This window comes from Euprymna scolopes, chromosome 32, assembly GCF_053919585.1.
Source record: "Euprymna scolopes isolate OS-2025 chromosome 32, ASM5391958v1, whole genome shotgun sequence".
Classification (NCBI taxonomy): domain Eukaryota; kingdom Metazoa; phylum Mollusca; class Cephalopoda; order Sepiida; family Sepiolidae; genus Euprymna; species Euprymna scolopes.
In genome coordinates this window covers 48,491,432-48,517,182 of record NC_136513.1, presented here as the reverse complement: position 1 = coordinate 48,517,182, position 25,751 = coordinate 48,491,432, and the positions used below count along the sequence as shown (strand labels likewise).

At 33.4% G+C, this 25,751-nt stretch overlaps 1 protein-coding gene across 2 annotated transcripts in view; it reads right to left on the bottom strand.

Annotated features, from left to right (window-relative positions):
• Window positions 1–25,751, bottom strand: part of LOC145256325 (uncharacterized) — a 153,715-nt gene that overhangs the window by 71,822 nt on the left and 56,142 nt on the right. For both annotated transcript variants that reach the window (XR_013863975.1, XM_080115081.1), the window contains exon 3: window positions 2,906–3,003. Coding sequence is in view for 1 of the 2 variants with exons in the window: in XM_080115081.1 (XP_079971207.1) it covers window positions 2,906–3,003 (98 nt within the window). In the remaining variant the exon portion in view is untranslated. The remainder of the gene's footprint in view (window positions 1–2,905; window positions 3,004–25,751) is intronic.

Genomic DNA, 25,751 nt, shown 5'->3' with positions numbered 1-25,751 from the left:
AAAATAATGGGATTTTAAAACTTAAATTTATTCAATACTTTTTCTCATTAATTAGCTATTTTAAATAAATTATCAAAACATTTTTATTCTACAACTCGCACAGCAGTTGATAATTTTAAAGAGCTTACAACACTTCCTGCCTCCATATTGATATGTTACATGTAAGCGAATGCTAGTCGTCCTTAATTCAATTTTGCTGAGGATGCAAAATAATGACACGGTTATGGTTTGGTGGATTTGTGATATGCATCTCAACAACAGAATTAGTTCTCACTCCCTGCTTTTAAGGCTGGAAGTGTCCAGATTAGGATCGGCTGCACTGCAGTTGTTTGTGACGGCATAGACAAGCTGAACACATCTTTGATCCAATAAATAGATGCATTATGCACATCGCAATCAAGGTCAATCAAAGAAGAGACATGCCAAAGAACAATTGTTTTCAGTCAAAAATGACTGAAAACAATGGAACATAAAAACCGAAAGGAACGTAGAATTTCATCAATAATTTTGTACCACGACAAAACATGCAACTGACATCAATTATGGGAGAAAAAAAAAAAAACATGCTAACCGATCTAAATTATTTGTATAAATTATAACTTTTATTGCCAGATTATAAAGCAAACATTTTACTTTTAAATAAAAAAATTTGATCACATTTTGAAAATATGTAATTTTCATTTGAAAACTGAATGTTATAAAATTTTTATTACATGATCAAAATTGTTTTCTCTGATAAAAAAAAAAAATTTTTTTTTTTTTAAATGAAAATTGTTTTTACAATTAAAAACAATTTTTCATGTTCTTTTTTCTTCATTTCTTGGTATTAACCCAAGGGGTTGGCCCATGGACAGAGAAAAAGGAAATTGATTAATTACATGTACATAAGTTGAACTACAATTTCTAATCAACAGTAAAAGTAAAAAAAAAAAAAAAAAAAAAAAATGTATCGTTATAATGAAAATGCATAGTAAGAATAAATCATGCGACGTGTAAATAGAAATCGTTGCACAAGTAATTTTAGGAATAGATGTTTATAAAAAAAAAAAAAAAAAGATGAAAAAGCACTAGGAAAGTTGTAAGAATTGGTTCTTCGGTGAAACAAATCTATATCAACACAGCTAAGTCTATTCGTTGGGTCAGGTTAACGGAGATAGATCGGGTCAGATTAAATATCTGAAATCATGTGACTGCTTTGTACAGAAAAGAACAGTGTACAAAACACTAACCTGAAAAATATGACTAAATGTAAAAAATTGGGCAAAGTCACTAAATTGTGACGAGAGTTTATTGTGAGGAAAAAAAAAACAAAAAAACGTGTAGACATTAAAATTTTGTTTTTGTTAAAATATACGAGCTGAAACATATTGAGAAATACACATGTTAAATATGTAAACATTAACTAAAGTTATCCAATATGACCCAAAATGGCTGTATTTTAGGCCACATTGGATAAATGTAGGCAATGTTTACATATTTAAAGTATGTATTTTGATTTAAAAATATTTCTCAATATATTTCAACTCAAAAAGATTAGTCATAATATTTAACAAAAAACGAAAAGTTTTTGACTGTTTACACAGAAATGTTTTTTCTCACAATAATGTCACAGCACGATTCAGCAACTTGGTCAACAATTGGGTATGGGGCTCTATTAAATGTAGTATAAAAGAATGCATAGTTAGATTCAAGGACAGTGCGTATGTGGATTAGTGTAACGCAAATTAGTCAAGAAATGGAACCACATACGTACGTATAACAGAAAAAATTGTGCATGAAATGTAGTTGTTATGACTACAAAAGAAGTTTGTCTAAGGCTCAAATTATCCGATTTTATGTTGCCAGACAATGCAAGTTTGTTTATTTTATGGCTTTTTTTTTTCACCATTCAAAAACCGCTTATTCCATTATTCCCTAAATCTGTGAAACGTATGCGAGCAGCCAATGAAAAATGGTTGTAACTTTTTGAAGGAGGGATCGTTATTTCAAGCGTATTTGGCAAAAGTAATAACAATAGACATCAGTAAAAGCTGAATATGGACAGTGCTGTTAGACGTATGACCAATCTAGAAGAGTTTTCAGTTTCATTGAGGATAGAAGGAAGAGAAAATAATTAGTGAGTGAAAATCATGCAACCACTGGTAAATGTTTTATTGTATAATGTAACTCTCCTCGGAAATAGTATAAGATTCTATGATAATGGATAAAAGTGAGTGATAATATGTGCAAACCTACAGCAGATATTGGCTAGTAGTCCGACAATATTGAATTTATGTGTGGTGTTTGTGTTTGCAAAGCTATAATGCTCTTTCCTATTATATTATATATGGAAATAATGATTTGGTTGAAAAAGTTTAAGTGAGAAACATTTTACTATTTTCATTCTCTATATTAAATCAGATATGGGAATGAAACAAAAATTTATCCTTCTAAGATAAAATTATCAACTACTCATGTTCGACCTCACTTATAATCCTTGCAGTATGTCTGGAATCTAGCGGCTTTCAGATCGTTCTGTCCCTGCATCTGTGAATATTTTGCGGCAAACAGGATGTTCGAGCAAAGGATAGAACTTGGGACATTCCCCTCAAATCTATTCCATTAAAACTTCCTCCATAAATACAATACTTTACACCTAGCCAAAACTTCCTCCATAAATACACTTTACACCTAGCCAAAAATACATACAATATAAATAACAATTTACACCTAGACAAAAATCTAAAGATTATTTTAATTTCTTTTTATTTCGTACATTTTTTTTTTTTATATAAGATTTTTATTCTTTTAAGGCTAATTCAATGAAGGATTATTTTTTTTTACAATAAATTCAATTGGATGTCATAAAATCTTGCAATTTAAATGGTATAAATATTTAAAGGAATAAAAAGGAGTCGGAACTTACATGCTTTGTGGTGATTCTGCTGAAAGTGCAATAGCTGGATCTAAATGGATTTTGTAAGGACGTCCATAAACCCGAAGAAACTGTGTAGGATCTTGTTTCTGTCAAAATGATATAAAATAATTATACACAGCAGGAACCAAGAATGGCATGGGTTTTACATGAATATGGACAATTTTGAGGTTTTATCAAATGCAACTGAGTACAACAGATAATACGAGTCACAACATTTATTATAATTTTTTAATGGTGGAATTTAATTTTTTGTACATGTTTATGGCTTTCAATTGTATTTTGGGTCAAAAGTTTTTCATTAAGCTAAAAATTAATTATTTTTACTTGGTAAAATTATACAGCAAACTAGTTTTGAAGTTGTTAGAAACAGGGAAAATTTATAACCTGTTAATATAGAACGAGTGCTTTATGCCAAATTGATGGGTAAGTATGGTTTAATTTTGGTTCATTTTTGCATTAAAATACTAATCACTATTAATTCCCGTGTACCAAATGGATAACATAATATTTAGTTTGCATCTTTTTTTTTCATATAAAATGTACACAAATGTATTTTTTTTTAATCATTAGAATAATAAACACTAGCGGGACCTGTGGAAATTCCACAGGGGACTCATATGTAATATATTGAGGTTGGTATTCTGTAGATGTTCGGTGTAAATGAAGACGCTCTGATATTATTGTAGCTCTTTTTTCAAAACTGCAAAAGTATTTATCTAAGCTAGCAAGGACACCCGGCGTAGTCCAGTTGTAAAGTATGCTTAAATATATTTTAATTCAGTACTAATGTATTTTTTGTACCGCGCTAAAATATTTTGAAAGTCATTCTTAACATGGCGAGGGTATTTTGTAAATATTTCTGTGCTTCCACCTAACAATTTAATAAAAACAAATCGTGAAACTTGAATTTAACCCCCCCCCCCCAAAAAAAACTATTTAAAAATAGCGCGGTACCAAAAATACATAAGCACCTTTAATTCTTGCAGATTTTGTATATATTATTATAGAGTTAATGTTCTATGGATTCTTATACATTATAAAGTTGCGATTTCAAAAATAAATAAATATATTCATATGACTTGAGTGCATCAGCTTGAAACGAAACTGAAACTTATGAAAAAAATATCAGGTCCACATGCTTTTGAAGTGTCAAGGTTTTTTATGATAGCATGCACCTAAGCAAGGGTGATTTTCAGATCGTCTAGCGTGGCATCTGTCCGCAAAGGAAAGTTGGGTAGGAGGTGGTTGGAAGGGTCCAGTGTGGAGTTTGAGGCAAACCAACTGGCAAACATGTTAGCCTTCTCGGTTGCTGAGCAAACAAACTCGTGATTGTTGGTTAGTGAAGGAATTGTTGATTGCCCATTATTTACTACACTGTTGTAGATTTTCCAGAAGTCACGAGTCCCTAATTTTTGTGCTTCGATGCGTTTTTTAGTGGTTTCAGTAAATTCTCTCTTAGCTGTCGCTATTTCTTTAACGTTACTTCTAGCTTCTATATACTTGTCTGTTTGAACTTTACTTATGTCGATTAAATCTGCGGTATGCATGCTGCCTTTAAGCAATGGCAGTTGCGCAAGTCGAAGTAAACCATTGGGGAGAGTGAGGCTTGCTATAAAATTTCCGCATGGGAACATGTGCTTCAATTGCCGTTTTGAACCATTCAGTGGTCTCATTTGCGCACTGTTCAGCAGGAAGAGAAAAAATATTTCCCCATGGGGTATCTCTGATAAGATCCCTGATGGCTTACCAGTCAGCCTTTTTATATGTCATTGTTTTGAGCACTGGCTCTTCAGTTTTGGGTCTAGAGTTTAGGGCGATTTCGACTATTATCACTGCATGATCAGCGTTCCCAAGTGGACTGTCAGCATTCGTTATACAATCATCAGGAACTGTGGTCAGAAACAGATCTAGAAGTGATGCGTGTTGTTCTTGCTGGTCATGGAAACCGGTTGGAAACGTAACCATTTGTGATAGGGAGTGAGATATAGTGAAGCTATGTGTTGTGCTGCCCGCTGCATCTGTGTAAGTAGAGATTCCAAGCCAGTTTTTGTGGTGAACATTAAAGTCACCAAATACATGTACTTGTGCGCTAGTGTTGAGGGAGAGTGCTGTGTCTATGCTGTCAGAGACTGTTTATTATGGTGCAGTCCTGGGTCGAGGGGGAGCGGTAGAGAAAATAAAAGTAGCTAATGTTATGTTGCATGTTTAGTCTAAAGCACATTACGGCTTGATCGTCCGATTCTAGGTTTGTTTCTCTAGTCAAGGGGAGGGTGTTACAAATGTAGACTAAGTCCGTGTATGTCTGTCAAAGTCCTTACGGCAGAGTGGGAGATATCTAAGCATGTTAAAGTAGTTAGAGAGGATAGAGGAGTGCAGGTTAGTCTCACTTAGTGCTAAGATATCCGGGGTATTTGTTAGGAGAAATGCTTCAACATCAGCTAAATTAGTTCTAAGCCCACGGATGTTCATGAATGCAAACCTCAAAGGAGGAGGCAAGTTGGATTTGTTTGACCCCAAGCCTGGTTTAATCTCATTTTTTGATTGTACTGTCATCATGTTTTTATAGAGTTTCAGTTAGGTAAGGGGGAACTGAACAAGAGGTTATGCAGAGTATCAGACATGCATCACAAGTAGACCATCAGCTGACCTTTCTTTTCGCACTTCAACTTGCCAATATATTTCTGTACGCGTTATTCATCCATCCAAACAAAGATTTACTTGTTATAAACCATCCTTGGTGTATGATTACTATTTACTGCTGATTTCAGTGTTATGTGACCAGTAGTTTAAAAGTTTAATGGTTCAATATTTTCACACAGACACACATACATCTGTTTTATTTATATAGATAATTTAATTATGTATCCCCTTGTTTCTTGAGGCTTACATTTTTTATTTGCTATTTTATTATTTATCGACCGAAATCAAATGGAATAGTATTAAAAATAGCCTTAGAAAAATTTGATCTTCTGCAGAATAAGAACTGTGTTATTGTCAAAATTTTCAAGACAATTTATGTAAAATGCTGAAAAGCTGAGTCAATGAAATCGCAACAGCCAACATAATTTAAGAAAACGTTTTATTTGTTATCTGTGGTTTATTAGAAAAAAATTTTTTTATGTTTATGTCAACAAAAAAATTATGAAACGAAAAAAATTATTTTTGCTTGCTATAAGTTGCTATTCAAAACAAATTTTTGAAACTTAGTTTACAATGTGTGTGTTTATAATTTTTTTTCAAAAGTTTGATAAAAGTTGTCTAAAAATTATTTTATTTGTAAAAAAAGAATGCTTCCATTTTTTTCAATGAATTTTTCATTGAATTATCTTTGTAATAAAAAAAAAAAATAAAAAAAAACAATGACATTCTTGAAAAAGAGATGACATTCTTGAAATATTGAAAACTTCTACCATCCTAGTTATTTCAACCGGTAAGTCCTTATTTACAGACAAGCATTTGTAATTGTTTATGAAAAATAGATATATGAAGACAAAAAAAAAAAAATACCTACAGAACCTTTATTTTTTTTTTTATTCATACATCACGTCACTCCAACACCTGGTTCCATGAATTGCTATAGCCTTCTCATACTCCTCCATAATCATTCAAACACGGTAGTGTTGGAGTTTGAATGATTATGGTTAAGTGGCAGTTTTAGTCATTTAGAACTGCTTCAAAGCTTCACCACTAACTCATTTTTAGACCAAATTTCAAACAATTATTACAGTTTATAGATCAGCTTTTCAGCTATGTTGTAAAAAAAAAAAAAAAAAAAAAAAAAAATTTCAATTTTCGTTCAGTAAAACAAAAGTTATGAATTTACTGGTGTTCAGAATCATAAAAAAAAAAAAAAAAAAAAAAAAAAAAAAAAAAAACGTAAGGAGGTGAGCAACATTTTTATGACTAGTTTCCATAGTAAAAACGTCACTTCACCGACTACTGTTGCTACTAATTCACCACTCTCACGAAAAGAGAAGTAACAAGTGAAACAGAATGAAAGGGAGATAATTGGGGAGATTTTATTGAAAGCAGAAGAGTGCCGTCCATTGTTATTACATATGTGTATGTTATGTTTCTATGGGGGCCAAAAAATAGGACTGAAATTAAACAAAGAACAAGTGAATTTACTGAAAGCCTGGAAAAATCATGGATTACAATAAAAAAAATGTGAACATGAAAAGTAATATGGTTAAGTATAAACATGGAAAAATAAAGGACTAGTTGTTAAAACTGGAAAAGAAAAGGACAAGATATTCTAGTAAAAATTATATTAAATTTATAACTTAAAATTTTGCAGCATTAAGAATTTTCTTTTAAATTCAATTTATAACATAATCAATTCTTAATGCTGCAATATTTTAAGTTATAAATTTATTATGTTTTTTACTAGAATATCTTGTCCTTTTCTTTTCCAGTTTTAACAAGTAGTCCTTTACTTTTCCATGCTTAAGCTTAACCATGTTACTTTTCGTGCTCGCATTTTTCTTTTGTAATTATATATTTGCCAGCAAGTCGTTATCGAGGTAAGTCTGGTTAAATACGACAGTTTTTTTTTCCTTTATTCTTCTGTTGATTTTTTTTTTCGATTTGCCAAGCATTTCCTTTAGTTTCAGATAATAAATTTTGTATTATGTAGCCGAGTATTTTTTTTTTGTCAGCCATTTTTCTCTAGTACTTTCAATTAATGATTTTCAGGAGTAATTTTATTCAAGTTTTTTTGTTACTTTCATATAAATAGCTTTGTTTTTTGTTTAGTGTTATTTAGTTAGTTTGACTTGAGTTACCTGTTAGGGAGGGAAGAATAAGGAAGGGGTGTAATAAAATCTATTTTTAATTTTTTATTACTGTAATATATTTTAACATGTTAAATATATTTAACATGTTAGAACCCATGTTGAAAGCTATTTTATTATTGTTGGGCAGTATTTTTTTTTTTTTATTAATATTGATTCCAGTAATTTTAATCTTTGTATGCAATTATTTTGGTACTTAGTTTTAGTGGTTAATATATTTCTTATTTCGAGTGAATTTCTTTTATTATTAACTAAGTGAGCTTTTTTATTATTAAAAAATTGCAGCTATTTTTATGGTGAGGGGGGGGGTCACTTAAAAGAATTTAAGATTTGTGGTATAGAATTCATATTGATGTAATCTCTTGTAGTCACGCGTTTCCAGCTGTGTATCATTACGTTAGCATTTCTTGTTTTACAAAGTTAACTGCAACCCTTCCACTTCGTCCAGATGACTTCTTTTGCTTTGCTTCAGCCGTTGCATGTTATTCTGCCACCCATACGGTAGGTATCTTTTTCTCTAACCATCCGAGTGATATCATCACGTTCAATGCCTCCTACAATCATTAGTTACGCCATAGACAAATATTTAACAATTTTCAAATTGAAAAAAATATTTTACAAATAATTTTCGTATTAAATGACTCGTGCTATTTCCCGTCTTTTCAAAACCAAATGGATACTCCAAAATATTCTCATTTCTTCTATACTTTAATATTTCTCTCCGTCTGTCCATACAATTTTTTCTTGGAAACTACCAAGCTACCATCTGGTGGAATTTTTTGTATGGTGCAGCGAACAAAGTATTATGGTATCCATTCAATGCACAGTTAGAGATTAATAATGATTAATAGGGATTAGTATTTAATGCAAAGTGAACACAAATTAAACCATAATTAACCATCAATTTAGCATAGAGCATTTAATATCCTAAATTAATAGGTTATAAATTTTGCCAGTGTTTCACTATTTCAATATTTCAGCCATTATCTTAACTGTTCAATTGTGTTAACTACTCCAGTGTGTGTGTGTGTGTCCTTTTTTATTACTGACCTGAATAGATTTTCTAATGAATGTAACAATTGATCAACATCAATGGCCTTGTACAAATGTACGTTAAAAAGCGGGGGAGGGCAGAGCGGTAGCTCTAGATATATCTAAGGCTTTTGACAGGGTATGGCACAAGGGCCTCCTCAGGAAAATTAAATCATACGGTATCACTGGTAGAATACTTAGCATAATTGAATCCTTCTTAGATAAGAGAAAAATCCAGGTTGTCCTCGACAGTCGAACATCCAAACAGTGTGATATAAATGCAGGAGTGCCTCAGGAGTCTATTCTTGGACCTCTATTGTTCCTGATATTTATTAATGACCTCCCCGACAAAACTGCCTCTGAGATGGGTATATATGCTGATGACACTACACTCTATAACAGGCATGACAGGAAAACAAATGAACACATATCTAAAGAAATGGCAAAAACACTAGAGGATGACCTCCAATCTGTAGTGGAATGGGGACAAATGGATGGTCACATTCAATGCTGCCAAGACTAAACTGGTTTCCTTCAATAATTACAAGAAACCTTCTCTGCCACCAATAGCAATGACCAGTGACTCCCTGTCTGAGAGTACATGTTTCAAACTGCTTGGCCTAACGTTCACAGGAAACATGAGCTGGAACAATTATATTGAAAACATTGCCAAGGCCGCTGCAAAAATGGTAGGCTCTCTCCACCATGCTAGAAAACTACTGACACCTGAAAGTATCCTGTACCTCTATAAGGCCACCATTCGCCCATGTATGGAGTATTGTTGTCACATTTGGGCTGGTGCATCTGCTACTAGTCTCTCGCTCCTAGACAAGGTTCAAAAGAGAGTCGCCAATCTGATAGGCCCTGAACTGGCATCTAAGCTTCAGCCTCTGTCCCATCGACGAAACGTTGCATCCCTCTGCCTGTTCTACAAGTATTTTAATGGTGAATGCTCTGACGAACTGCAGACACTTATGCCCCCACGGCGTAGACACCCTCGACAAACCTGACAGGCAGCTAAATTCCACCCCCACACAATAGAGATCCCTAGATGTAAAAGATCTTTCTACTCCAGTAGTTTCTTCGCCAGAACTGCTAGACTCTGGAATTCCATTCCAGGTTCCTGCTTCCCTAACTGTACTGACATGCAGAAGTTCAAGTGCAACGTGAACCGACATCTTGCTGCCCAAATCCCAACATAGTGCCCCAGTAGTTGCTGTCCCTGATAGTAGCCCCCCTACACCAAAGTGGCAATGTTTGGGGGTGAAAATGTAATAATACAAAAAAAAAAAAAAAAAAAAAAAAAAAAAAAAAAAAAAAATTGTTTTGTTGTTCAATATTTCTGTCATGTTGATGCCTATTTTAAACATGGCCGCCTCATTGAAAAAGATGAAATAATGAATGATAACTGACGGCATCTTATTTTTGAAAAACTTTCATAGGAACATTCCAGAGTTGCTCAATGTGGTGTGTATAACTCAAGTAGCATAGAAAGTTAACCGGTTCCATAACCAAGATACTTCTTAAAAGGAGCCAAAAAGTCATCAGCGATGTACACAAACAGATGCACATTCAGATGAAGTATGGATGTTGTTGCAAAAAAGTGCATCTGAAATTACAATGGAATGTTAGTAATAGATGGAGAAGAAGGATATGCTTGGGAAAGAAAGTGTTGAATATTGTGCCTAAGCAATATTCGGCCCAGCTATAAAAATTAAGAAATGGTACGATAAAGCAAGAGGAATTGTAAAGCTGTAGAATCATCAGGTATTGTTGAAATGTTGAAAGCTGCAGGTAAAACGTTGAAATGATCCTGAAACTGACTAATCTGATCAGAGAGGTTATTTGAAAATAAAAAAAAAATGGAAACTTAGCACGATTGTGGATTGTTCTAAGAGTAAATAAAAGCAAAGGCACTCCATAAAAGGTAATTACAGGAATTGAGCAACAATTCCACTACTCAGTTTGTGGAATAAGGAGTTAGGTGCAATTTAATACTTTGTGATACTTGTAAACATTGGATATGCAAGAATTGCTGTGAAGTACTGGTAGGTTGAGAGAGCGTGATTAGTTTATAAGAAGTGTAAGAAACGAAATCGGTAAGAACTCGTATATGGACAAAGTCCATCATGATGGCAATACTAGTGAAGTTGTCAAAAAGTTTTGTCATCTTGGTGATATCATTGGAGCACAGGATGGAACAGGTGCTAGTGTGATTGCAAGAGTTAAAAGTAGATAAAGTTCAAGAGATTTTTACTTTTACTAACCATCAATATATCGTCACGGTTCATCAGGTAAATGATCTACGGAAGTGAAACCTGGCCAGTGAAAGAAATAATATAAGAACGATATGATGGATGTGTAATGTGAATCTTAAAGACAGACATTTTTTTTTTTTTAATCTCACAGGAAGATTAAACCTGAACAGTACAGGAGACTGATAGTATGGCCACATTGAAAAAAAAATGGAGAGATTTTGGATTAATAGATGTAGAACAGTTGAAATAGCAGGAACTATTGGCAGGAGAAGGCCTAAAAAATGATGGGAGTGATCAGGATGGACTTGATTTTTCCTAAAAGTTGGTTTTCTTAGTTAAGCCAGAAACTTTTTATTAATCTTATGTTTCTCATTACCTATAGTATTTGGATAAGTATATTTCATTTTGATCAATAATAGGTGCAATAATAGTGTGAGGTCTGCATTCACTTCAGACATGTAAAAAGAAATACAATTTTTATTGCAGCAAGATTACACAGGGTTCTCATGAATTCCAGGCAACAAATGCTTTGTGTGATTCGAAGAGGTTAAAGACTATAAATTTAACAAAAATTATTTCGATAAAAACCACTGTACCCATGCCTACTATCACTCATTCAATGCCTAGTACATCTTTGAACCCTACCACAAAAATTGAATCTTACAAAATATCAAGATAACATACAATTACTAATTCAGTCTTGGGCAAGTTCTTCCAGTTGGTAAAAAGCATTTATTTAGTTTAAAGTATTAATACTAGCAAGACCAGTGTACCAGCATTGCCCGGTGGAAGAATGACACAAAGCCAGAACAGATTCTATAAAGACTCACCCCCTTTCGAAAACAAATTAAACTATAGTTGTTTACCTTGGAAAATAGCAAGCACTGGGCCCATATCCAAAATGAAATCATTTGGCTTACACTGTTAGGCAGTGTGTGGCAGTGGCAGTTAGCGGAAACAACTGGCTGTCATTGTCAGCACTAGGGATTACTGGCAATTAGTGTTGATTTATAGTGATTACTTATGGGCACTGACTGCCTTCGCAACTGGCAGTCATTGGCAGCCATGATCAATGTCAGCTTCCATTGGACTGCACAGAACTAAAATCATCTGTCTTCAACTGTCAGACATTGTTGGGCACTGGCATCTACTGGCTGCCACTGGATGCCTGTGGCAGGTACTGCTGGTCACTGGCTGTTAGTGATGTTTTGAAGTGGTTACTTTTTTTTTTTTTTCCTTTTTTATTACATTTTCACCCCAAACAAGGCACATTGCCACTTTGGTGTAGGGGGCTACTATCACGGGCAGCAACTACTGGGGCACTATGCTAGGATTTGGGCAGCAAGATGTCGGTTCACGTTACACTTGAACTTCTGCATGTCAGTACAGTTAGGGAAGCAGGGACCTGGAATGGAATTCCAGAGTCTAGCGGTTCTGGGGAAGAAACTACTGGAGTAGAAAGATCTTTTACATCTAGGGATCTCTACTGTGTGGGGGTGGAATTTAGCTGCCTGTCAGGTTTGTCGAAGGTGTCTACGTCGTGGGGGCACAAGTGTCTGCAGTTCATCAGAGCATTCACCATTAAAATACTTGTAGAACAGGCAGAGGGATGCAACGTTTCGTCGATGGGACAGAGGCTGAAGCTTAGATTTATTGGTAGACACTGGCTGCCTTTTTAACTGTCATTGTCGGTTCCTGGCATATATTGTTGGTCATGACTAGTATTGGCCTTCATTGGATTGCTCTGAAATGAAATTGTCTTAAATGGCAAGCACTGGTGTCATTGGTGTGTTACTTGAGTTTGGTCAGTGTCGGTCACATTGGACTGCTCTGAAATGGTCTTCAATATTGGTGCACTGTTATCCAATGGATAATGCAGGCACTGTTGGTCATTGACGGTTATGATTGAGATTGCTTTTCGGGTGGTTATTGTCACTTAAGAGGGACGGGAATTGGCAGGCAAATTGCCTGCCTTCAATAGTGAGCACAGTCATCCATGTTGGTCATTGATCTTTTAGGTTGGCTAGTGTCACTTCATGGCACTGTCATTTTGAGTCTATTACTACTGTTTTTAAGTGGTTATTTGCGGTCATTGGCATTTATTTATGGTCACTGGTGGCCACTGGCTGCTTTTACAATGATTCTTCACTGATTGTAACAGTCACTTAATGGCGGCCATGAACAGTGTTTTGTTCCAAGCTTAAGAAAAACAAGTATATAGCACACTATTCTAATTTCTATACAATCTTGATTTGCTGCATCTGTGTAGATGTTTTTTATCTGTGCAAAATATGGACCATGCTATTTTTTGCTATTTAAATGTAACTTTATACAGTATACTTTTTGTAAGAAAATAGTTGAAAGCCCATAAGTTACAAAAAACTGTCCTTATTCTGCATAAATACCCATTCGTGAAGTGATAAGCAACAATGAATGCTATAATATCATTTTATTGAATTGTTAAGTGAAAATACAGAACAGGTTTCAATCACACTGTGTGTACAAAGGAGAAGAGGAAAAAAGGAGACGAGGAAAAAAGGAGACGAGGAAAAAAGGAGACGAGGAAAAAAGGAGACGAGGAAAAAAGGAGACGAGGAAAAAAGGAGACGAGGAAAAAAGGAGACGAGGAAAAAAGGAGACGAGGAAAAAAGGAGACGAGGAAAAAAGGAGACGAGGAAAAGAGGAGACGAGGAAAAGAGGAGACGAGGAAAAGAGGAGACGAGGAAAAGAGGAGACGAGGAAAAGAGGAGACGAGGAAAAGAGGAGACGAGGAGACGAGGAGACGAGGAGACGAGGAGAAGAGGAGAAGAGGAGAAGAGGAGAAAAGGAGAAGAGGAGAAAAGGAGAAAAGGAGAAGAGGAGAAAAGGAGAAGAGGAGAAAAGGAGAAGAGGAGAAAAGGAGAAGAGGAGAAAAGGAGAAGAGGAGAAAAGGAGAAGAGGAGAAAAGGAGAAGAGGAGAAAAGGAGAAGAGGAGAAAAGGAGAAGAGGAGAAAAGGAGAAGAGGAGAAAAGGAGAAGAGGAGAAAAGGAGAAGAGGAGAAAAGGAGAAGAGGAGAAAAGGAGAAGAGGAGAAGAGGAGAAAAGGAGAAGAGGAGAAAAGGAGAAGAGGAGAAAAGGAGAAGAGGAGAAAAGGAGAAGAGGAGAAAAGGAGAAGAGGAGAAAAGGAGAAGAGGAGAAAAGGAGAAGAGGAGAAAAGGAGAAGAGGAGAAAAGGAGAAGAGGAGAAAAGGAGAAGAGGAGAAAAGGAGAAGAGGAGAAAAGGAGAAGAGGAGAAGAGGAGAAGAGGAGAAGAGGAGAAAAGGAGAAGAGGAGAAAAGGAGAAGAGGAGAAGAGGAGAAGAGGAGAAGAGGAGAAAAGGAGAAGAAGAGAAGAGGAGAAAAGGAGAAGAGGAGAAAAGGAGAAGAGGAGAAAAGGAGAAGAGGAGAAAAGGAGAAGAGGAGAAAAGGAGAAGAGGAGAAAAGGAGAAGAGGAGAAAAGGAGAAGAGGAGAAGAGGAGAAAAGGAGAAGAGGAGAAGAGGAGAAAAGGAGAAGAGGAGAAAAGGAGAAGAGGAGAAGAGGAGAAAAGGAATGTTGTTAGTTTCAAATTATTGTTGTTGGAGGACGGACGCCATTTTGTTTAGTTCATGAGAAATATTTTTAACCTGTTGAGATTGGAGTTACCAATCTGTAGAGAAAATAAAACCTGTTCAAAAACTCCAACCTTAATAATTAATACAACCAAATACCGAGTTACAAAATATACAAGACATTTATTTTCACACAAATGGAAAAAGAAAAGTGTGTGTGTTCACGTACATGCATAATGTTGAACGTGTTTGTTATGCATATATTGTATGAATGGAGCTGACAAAGTTCTACAAGCTTGTGAATATTGTATTTTCAAGCTGTCTTACCTTATATAATTTGTTTGTTTTTCGGTTGCATCTTTGTGAGCAATGCAAAATTACATACGACTGGTTTCATGTCGAGGCAAGGAGAGAGAGAGAGAAAAAGAAAAACGGAAGACTAGGGTCAGAAGTCAGAGGTCACAAAAAATAGAAGTTCATGTCATTTGTCACGTGCCAGGTGACATTTCTTTGCATGTGTACTACACACACATAGCTTGCTTGTGTGTGTGTTCGAGGTAGACACAAAGCGAGTTTAGCAGTTATACGGCTCACTATAAACTGTTCAAAGTTCACTTTTTCTGATGTTCCTTTAATCTGATAAACGTATAAACAGCCAATGAAACTGACTGTAAAGAGAGGGGTCCTTATTTTAAGCATTGTAAACGAAAGAACTAATGTAAACTGTATCAGAATAAAAAACTCATGACGCTGGTTTAGAAAAAAATATGACAAATCTAGAAATGTTCCCAGTCTCATTGGGGGGGGGGTGAGAGGAGAAAATAATTAGTGATTAAATATCATGCAACCACCATTAAACATAATTTGTTTTGGAAGGTGACTCTCCTAGGAATTATTATAAAAAATTATAACAAATGAGCAAGTGATAATATACACAAAACCTACAAATATTGGTAAGTAGTCTGACTATAATGTGATGTCTGCAAAGCTATGTTTTTTTTCTTGGACTGGAATAATCAACTTTGGTTTATTATACATAGAGATAGACTATAACATCTGAAAATGAACATCTTAAATACTTGAAAACGGAAATGTATCATTTAACAAGACGTACAACTAATCAAGTGTTTAACATAATCCTCTCAAATGTGTCGAAAACTAATTAAAAATAAATCAATAGAAAAAATTATTTCAAGCTAATAAAATCATCAGTTTGTGTGACTAATAAAAGAAAAAAGGTCATTGTTGTAACATATGGCATGTTGGAAATGTGCACGTCTATCAAACTTAATCGACCAATTAGAAGTAAAAAATTGAAGGGACAGGGTCAAAAACATTAAGTCGTTTGGAAAAGACTGGCAGGGTATTTAGATTTGCATTTCAAAAATTAAGATTGTTAGTTTTGCAAGGTTCGAGTAGTAGTAATATTAAAATATATTTATGATAATCAAGCAAAACAGAAGTGTCCACATTTCATCCCTGCAGGGAATCATCAGGCTAAGTGCGATATATACCACTATATCTAAGGATGATATGCATATTAAGAAATATACAAAATAAGTTTTAATGATGACCAATGGATAAAAAACTAAAATGACAAACTCCTTAAATGTGCTCATGGGTGCTCTGGACTTCGTTGAGGCACTAGATAGTGTGTAGTCATATATTCTACATATGTTCACAAATATTTGATAATATGGATATCAGTATATATTATGGATTCATTATAAGGGATTCCAACATGGTCAAGAGTGAAAACTTCAAGAAAATTATGCATGAGCATGAAAAAAGTATGCATAGTATTCAAGATAAACCACAACATCCAATCACTTCTGCTATAAATTATCAAACATTCCTACTTCTTTGAATTATTGGAATTCTTGGAGATGAGTAATTTATTTATTTGTGGGCTGTTAACCTCATCTTTATAGTAGGTATTCCAAACCAAAATTTTATTTTAAAAAACATTTAATGTGGTCATATAGATTTTTGTAAACTATAAACAAAAGTACCAAATTTATTTTGGTAGTTCAATTAGCCATCAAGTTATGATTGTTCAAAGTTTGTCGGAAAGTTGAAAATTTGCTATCATGGTCCAGAAGCCAAATTTTATAGTATATAACTAAAAATGTAAGCTACTAACAAGTGAAAACCCTTATAAATATGTCATCTTGTGGTAAATGAAAATTAATACTAATGAAAGCAATAATTAGATGAAACCAATCTAAACACTAGGAAAAAAAAACCACTACCAATGGGGAAAAAGTGCAAATATGACACGAAAGTGCAACTTTGACAATTCATATCAATTTCGTTTCAAAAGCTAATGTATTGAATCTTCTTAGTATGATTCATAACACATTAGAGATCAAGATAATTTTTTCTTTTAATTATAAATTGATAAAACCACTCATTTGTGGACCATGTAAAAGCAGTCGAACAGATCAATATGAATTTACAAAAACAGATTTTTATTTTATAAAACAAAATCTTGTTTTAAGTTCAAAATGTTAAATGCTAATGGTAGGTTTGATTGACAAATAATATAGATCATTAAGTATCCTTGGTAAAACATGAAGTCATACTGCTTTTTATAGTAGGCACTTTCTTGGGTGAGAGTACAGGAGACTGAACTCAGGGGTAGTTCCATCAGCACTCGTTAAATATCAGGATATTTTTGATCGTCAGGTTACACATGGATGTGTGTCTTTTGAGGTAGTTCCAGCAGGGATAACTGTATCCATCACTGCCATGCTAGGTTGCATTAATTTTTCCTCGTAATTTATCACTGTCAAATAAAAGACTAAGCCTTGCTTTGATGCAATTCTATCCTCTCCCATTTTTGTTATGCAACTGAAATCATCTTTCGTTCTTTTTAGCTGCTTACATCAATTGGTTTTACGCTTAGTCTGGTGCGACTTCTGTGATACTATAATCGACCACCACTCAAAGTGCTAAAACGTAAGAGAAAAAAGACAAAAGTCTGGGTGACAAAAGGAAGTAGGTTTAGGAAGATAGAGAAAATAAACTTGACATGAGATTATTGGTTTGAGTGTGACAAATGACTGGACTGCACACTGAGTTTTATGACATTTGGGGAGTGGCTATAAGTAAGCGATAATAGAAATGATTCACTGAGCACCAAGTCAGCCATCTTGACAGCACATTTATAAAGTCAGTTCAGTTGGTAACTGTCTGGTTGACGACAGAGTTGAGTTGGACACTTACAGCAATTCAGGTCAGAAAAGCTTTGGGAGATTGAGATAACCTGACAGCAGCTAACTTACATGGCTCCAACAGAATGTACATGTGAACTAGCATGTAGAGGGTTGATGAGGACACATACACCCATAGTCTAACCGTAAATGTAAAGAATCAGAGTCTAGGTTTTATTTGTGTTGTGCATTAGTTTTCTACTAGTGAAACCATGTGCTCCTCATCGGTCGCAAATGAGAACAAGATGATGTTATGGAGAGTAGATAATGCACAGTGGATGTGTTATTGGCAGCTCCAGTAACTCTCGCTGCTCTTTTTTGTCCCTCAGTCCTCATTCAAATGAGCGATTTTTCTGACAAAGGGTGAAAAAAAAAAAAAAAAGCTGCTTTCCAGGTCGGTAGTACTTTGTGAACATTAGTCTGAGATGTCGGAAATTCTGTTTCTATGTCTATCCTTGTGGCCATGTCACTAGTAAGGGCACTGGAGGTAAACGTTTCATCTGGGCTGACGTTATCCGCCTGATATTCAGGGACCTGAACCACTAAGGAGGCTGTCCTATCAGCAGGTGAAAAGTACTGGGGCTGCTGTATTGCCATTTGGTGAATGGATTCTGGACCATGCAGTAGTCTCTGGTGGGGCCTCTCGATGCTATACAAGTGGGTAATTGTTACGGCTTTACCTTATGTGCTAAAAAAAAAAAAAAAAAAAAAAATCCTGTCTTTTCTCTTGCAAATGAGAAGATGACAGATGGAGAACAAAACCATGACACACAGCATTTGGGATCAGCAAGACTAACTAGCAGGGTAGCACGCTTCCATAAAAAAAAATATCCCAAAATCAAGTAAATAATTCAGCATGTTATTTGTGCAGTTAAAGAATATCAAAATAAATTCAAGAACTTATTTACGTTGGACGTGAAGACAAATTGTAGTCAGCTGGAAAGCAGGCAAACGGAAGAGTTCCACAGGCGTGCAGTTCTAAGAAAGAAACATGTTGAGGTTAAGGCACAGACTTCTTATATAAGATCATGTGTGTTACTCCCCATTTAACAATTTAAGATGCTTTTTGTGAAACTTCTGTGTACCTCAACATGAAATAGGACTTGTGTTGCTCTAGTTGTTTTAATACAAAAACAAACATGGTGTCACCTTTAATGATATCATAAGTCAAATTTTTAAGTAAAGCAAGCCAACCATAATCTATCAAACCATACACATATATGAAACAGAGGAAGAGTTCTGACACTTTATTCATGGAGGAAGAAAAAAAATTGATACAAAAACAAAAAAAACTTTATATTGATTGATAATCATATTTTTATCCGAATTAAAAGGTCAAGGGATTTTACAAAATCAGAATCCATTGTGATGTTATAATAAACCCTAATTCAATTATTTTCATTCCATTCCTCTTGAATTCTTTAACGATGTTCCGTCTAAAACATTCATGTACAGACGAGGTGTGCACTGTGACATGGTATTCTTAGAATTTTAGTAGTATAATAAATAGACCCCCTCCCCCAAATCTAGATGGTTTGTCTAATTATATTTACTAGACAACTCCTTTTATTTTTGCCCCCCTCCTTTTTGAACTATGCAACTCTTTCAGCTATGATATATGACGTACATTGTAAACAAACAGGAATACAAGTTCATTATATGCACACTCGACAATCCATGAAGTGGGGTTATTTTATTGATGGTATCTTTTGTCACTCAATGGATGGCATTACAAATGGAGGAGGTCATTCATTTATGATTGATCTTGTTTTAATGAATGACGTCACTTATTTGTGCACACTGAATCATGTCACAAAGACAAACATACAAGATAACATCTATAGTTTTATATAAAAGTAGTTCATTATCAAAATTAACAGAAATTCTAAAAATTGATGGTCTATCCCACATACAAAATGAAACAAGTTCAAAAACTAAGCTTCTTTTTTTTTTATGAGAAGGGGTTATTTTGAAGAAACATTTTCATTTTAGATTTTTAAAAAATGTAAAAAATATAGCAAACCATTTTGTGCATTAAAAAAAAAAAAAAAAAAAAAAAAAAAAAAAAAAAAAAAAAAAAAAAAGGTGGGAGGTTATGTACCATTAGATTTGGATGCTATCTCTAAATGATAAAAACCGTTTTTAAGTATCTTTTATACATTTATTTCTCTTGATGGAAATTTGAATCAGATTTTTTGTTTTGTAGTTGCCATGAATTAGTGAAAGGGTTTGAATTTTTAAATGTTTATCTTTCAGTTGTACAAACATTGTTAATGGCATAGGAATGTTATTCCGAATCAAACGTAAATATGCATTCTTGCAATTTTAGTGATGGAACAATTCAAAAAAACATTAATTGATTCTGATACAATTACCAATTCTGTTTTAAATTCCAGATTCTGATTCTTTTAAAAATCACTAAATATTTAGTTATAAGCGTTGTTTTTTCTTTAGATTATCATAAAAACCCATGGCATTTTTGTGAACATAAAAATACATTTGTGTGCGTGATCTATAGATTTCAATTTTCTTTGTAGTAGCAATACCACACCATTTTTTTTCTTTAAATCAAATAAACTTAAATCAAGCATTGTTAAAAAGAGCATAAAAAAAAACAAAAGAAATAATATCTTTAGTTTTTTAAAAATCGCTCCATAACTGAAGTAACGGCCATTCAAAATATTAAAAAATGTGTGGTTCACTGGGCATTTTACCTTAAGTCTGTCCTATTTAAATGCATATAAGCTTGTGACTGAAAATGGTGGGAAATTTGCACAATTTACAGACTAACCCATCTTTAAAAAGCTGTATCTTCAGATCTTTTTAAGATATTATGAAATTTTGAACATATAATACCATGAAGGTTCAGTTGCCGTTATTTACGACCATCTCACTTGGTAACTTACAAGTGAATTAGCATATTTCAGTTTCATTTTAACATTGCTAAGTAAAAACATAACAAAAATGCTAAGTAAGGCTTTATCATCACAGGAAGTATTATTCTGCTGGACATTATCATTTGCCATTATAACATCATGAAAAATCCAAGATGGCATCCAGGAAATCCAAAATGCCACCATGATATGATTCAAAGAAATTAACAAAGTATGGCTTGTTGCAAATCAAAGGAAATTTTGTACACATCAAAATTGTTTTCAAGTACATTAAACTAATTAGCATAATTAAGTTTCATTTTAACAGCTTTAAATAGAAGCATCATAAAAAAAAAAAAAACGGTTAAAATGGGAGGTAAGACTTTATCATCATGCGAAATGTTATTTTGATGGACATTATCATTTATCATTACACCATGAAAAATCCATGCCAACCAGGAAATTCAAGATGGCCACTATAACACAATTCAAAGAAAATATTAAAATATAGCTTGTAGCATATCAAAAAAAAAAAAAAAAAAAAAAAAAAAAAAATTTGTACAAATTACAATTATGTTTTCAAGTTCATTAAACTAATTAGGATAATTAAATTTCATTTTTAACGGTTTCAAGTTACCGTGACAATTATTGGGCGAGTCTACCATTATTTTGTATAATTTTTTATTTTTAAGTCATTGTTGAGACTTTAAGAGACATCACGGCCATTTTTTCTTGTCATGTAACGCTTGACACTAGTTTTTTGAACAGAAAAAAAACATTTACAACACCAAAAATTTATTGAGATAGGTAGAAGAATAACTTTCCTTTGGTAGCATTTATTATTGGCAGTTCAGCACAGCTTTGCTTGGGCCTTATGTACTGTTAATAACTTTACATGTGTGTGTGTATTAAAAAGTTTGACTCATGTCCAGGTAACCTACATCTAAAATTTCAAGTGTTTAGACCCCAAATTGGTTGAATAGTTTGCTAGGGTCTGCAAAGGAAGGTGTCAAATCTTTTGAACTTTGAACCCTTGGTAGCCAAATTTTCGGAAAAAAAAAAAAAAAAAAAAAAAAAAAGATTATAAAGCTTGCCCCATCTCTGAATACACTATATAAAATTTCAAATATTTAGACCAAAGACTGGCTGAGTAATTTGGTAGAGACCACAGAAGTCAAATTTTTTTTTTTTAACTTTGACTCCAATTTGACCCCTTAACATTTGTTTTGGGCTCAAATAAGTTTGATCGGTGTCCAAGTAACCTACATCTAAAATTTCAAGTGTTTAGACCCAAAATTGGTGGAGGAGTTTGGTAGTTTTCAAAAGGTTAAATTGTTGAACTTTGACCCCCTTGAAAGCCAAATTTCTGATTGAAAAATCGATTAAAAAGATTTTCCCAAATCTCAATACAAATCTTGTGTCTGTAGACTGAAAATTGACAGAGTAGTTTGATAGGGAAATGTACAGACAATTTCACTTTTTTAGATATCATTCAAACACTACCATGTTTGAATATATGGTTAAGTGGCAGTTTTAGTCATTTAGAACTGCTTTAAAGCTTCACCACTCATTTTTCAACCAAATTTCAAACAATTATTACAGTTTATAGATCACCTTAGCTATATTATGAAAAAAAATTTAAATTTTCGTTCAGTAAAACAAAAGTTATGATGAATTTACTGATGTTCAAAATTGTAAAAAAAACGTAAGGAGGGAGCAACATTTATGACTAGTTTCCATAGCAACCACGCTACTTAAGCGACTACTGTTACTACTAATTCACTACTCTCACGAAAAGAGGAGAAAGGGAGACAATTGGGGGGGGGATTTTATTGAAAGCAGACAAGTGCCGTACATTGTTATTACATATGTGTAGGTTATGTTTTTGGGAGCAAAAAAAAAAAATAAGACTGAAATTAAACAAAGGACGAGTGAATTTACTGGAACCCTGGAAAAAAAAAAAAATCATAGATTACAATAGAAAAATATGAGCATGAAAAGTAAAAGGACAAGATATTCAAGTTAAAAATATAAATTTAAGAATTGATTATATAATGTTAAATTGAATTTAAAAAAAAATTCTTAATGCTGCAATATTTTCAGTTATAAATTTATTATATTTTTAATTTGAATATTTTGTCCTTTCCCATGTTCAAGCTTAACCCAATTACTTTTCATGCTTGCATTTTTCTATTGTAATATAGATACATTTGTTTTTTGACAACTTTTTCATACCTCTGTGGATTGTAAAACAAGCCCAATAAAAGTTATTCTTTTACTTAACTGGATAAGTGGTTTGTGTGTTTTAACTCGTTTAAAAGCACGGTCATTGTCGTTTTTTTGTTGTTTTTTTTTAAATATCCTTTTCCCTTCCATAATTAAAACTTATGTTTTCTAAATAACAGAAATAAAATGAATAATTTATGTTCATAAGTGGACGAACACTTGTTTACAGACTTTTTTTGTGCTCATCTCGGCACACAGCAATTCCTATGTTCATATGCGGTTGTCACTACTATCAACTCGTGCATAAGTTTTTATCCAATTCTTTTAAAATTTTAGGACAAAAGAAATTAATATATTCGCTATTAAATAGCGTTCGAACAGTTTCTATCTTTACTTATCTTTGTACTGCAAAGCGTTAACTGAGATATTCCAACTTTTGACTGGAAAGACATAAGTGTTGTGTTCAAATTCTTTAGAAAAAACAATTCTTTTCCCTGATTAGCTAAAACAACTAGCAACGTCGTTGACCGGTACAACTTCCGCTTTGAGTATTTATGTGAAAACACCCCAATCGCTTATTTGCAAAAGTGATCTACCGCCAGCGGGCATGCTATGCTGGCATGCTTCGTCATTAATAATCGGATTTAACTAGCGATTTCTTCAAATATACAAATCACAACAAAAATATTAAAATACCATTTTAAAGTAAATTTTATTGTGAATGCAGTTATATTAATTTTATTTTGATGGAGGTAGGGGAAATGTACTTATTGCAGACTTAAAGACTATAAGTATCAAATTAAGTAGCAGTGTGTGACTTGTCCAGCGCTGAACGTTATGGTGTCTGGTATTGCAATTGTAGCTTAAAACCAATACACATTTACCATTTTATCTTTATTAGCAATAATGGAAAATTAAATTGTAAACAAAAACAAACCTAATAATAAACAATTACAAGAATCGTTTTTGGCATATTTGATTCCTAACGCCAATTAATCCTTCCAACACGCACACAAGTTTGGGTTTTTTGTTGCACTTACATTGATATTAAAAGCCTAGTTTTTCTATTTAAAAATTATTAAAATTAACTTAAACTCAGTCATGGATATGCAAGTGACTAAATAATGATTAACTAATTTGCATATTCTTTGAAAAACGAACTTTAGTTATTTTTTATGGTTCCTTATTGGATTATTGGTTTCATTTAACTATTACGTTCAGTTCTATTAATGCCAATTTTCTACATTGTGTATAATTGCATAGCATTTAAGTAGAAAACATTCTAGCACACGCACATCTCTCTCTCATATATATACAAAGTGAATTTTGAGTCTACAGACTTGAAACTTGATATGTAGAGGATTTGGACTTGTGGAACAAATTCAATTTGGTTTTTAGGTAGTAAAAATAGCTAGTAAATTGATAAAACATTGACATCGGCAGGAGTAAGTTGACTACACTTGTTACTTTTGCACATGGGCAAATATACAGCAGTTATAGGTTAAACATTTTTTGCAATTTTTGTGTACGCATGCATTTAAGTCATATCATAATGAATAAGGCTGGGGAGCTATGTGTTTTGGTTTCAATTCTAGCTGATGGCACTTTTTTTTTTTTTTTTAAATCACTACTATACATTGGTTGGTTGGTTGTTTTACGGCATATCAACCTTTTTCAGGTTATTTAATGCAGAATCTAGTTATTTTGAGGAACGATTTTTAATTGAGTATATATATATATTTTTTTAAGTCAGATTCTATTTAACCCATAGCTGGGACCCTAACAGGTACTACCACTCCAGGTCAGAGTGGACCTGGGAGCAATGGCAATTAAAGGGTGGCTCTGCACTCCCTAAGGCCCGCAAGGTAGGAGCCTCACCATCGGATATAGTTTTAGGGTACAATATAATAATCAGAGAATTGATTCTAAATACAAAATCTGCATAAATTAAAACATCATATGAAGTTTATTTTACAACAGCAGGCTGCTAGTATATGATACGCAAGCGCGCGCACACTCACACACAAATATATGCTCTCTGGTCGCATATTTTTGCAAGCATGGTACTGTAGTGAACGGTACACTGACGTCTAAATAAGAAATATCTGAGAAAATGGGATCATAATGAATTAACACTGGTGTCTTTCTCACACTAAGGAAATAGTTTATGGGTTATGAGAACCAAAACTACATTACCCTCTCTCCGAAGGAGGATGTAATACTTAGGATGATTACACTTTCTGTAAAAAGAGGTAATTCCTGGCAGGACAGCCTTATACCAAAACCAATACTGCATTACAAATTCCATTGAAACAGAATAAAAGATTAAATTGGGGAGGGGTAAATGAATTTAAAAAATGCCTAATAAAAAAAATTTTCCTGATTTCTTGGTCTTGTGAATAAAATGAAAGTGTAGTATCTGTTCTGTATCCCAACAACATCAGATGATTCTTATCAACAAAACTATTGTGTATGTATAAGAAAATGACAATGCAGCTTAGAAACGTATATTACAGAATATTAATGTATTAGAAACTAAAATTTTTTTAGAAATATCAAAAACTGTTTGTGGGTGTCTGCAGATTACTATATATACAGTTTTTCAAAATATGATACTCTATTCCAGAATTTTTCATGTTAATATAGTATTAAAAAAAAAAAAAAAAAAAAAAAAAAAAATTATTCAAGGTGACATATTCATTTTTCTATATAATAAAGTAAAGTCAATCTAGTCATAGTTTCTTTGTAATTAACAGCATTCTTCCTTAAAAAAAAAAAAAAAGGTGATGTGGTTCATCAGTTTCTACTGTGAAATATTGATATATATTCTTAAAGAAAAAATGTATTTCAATTCAGTTTCTTTAAAAAAATAA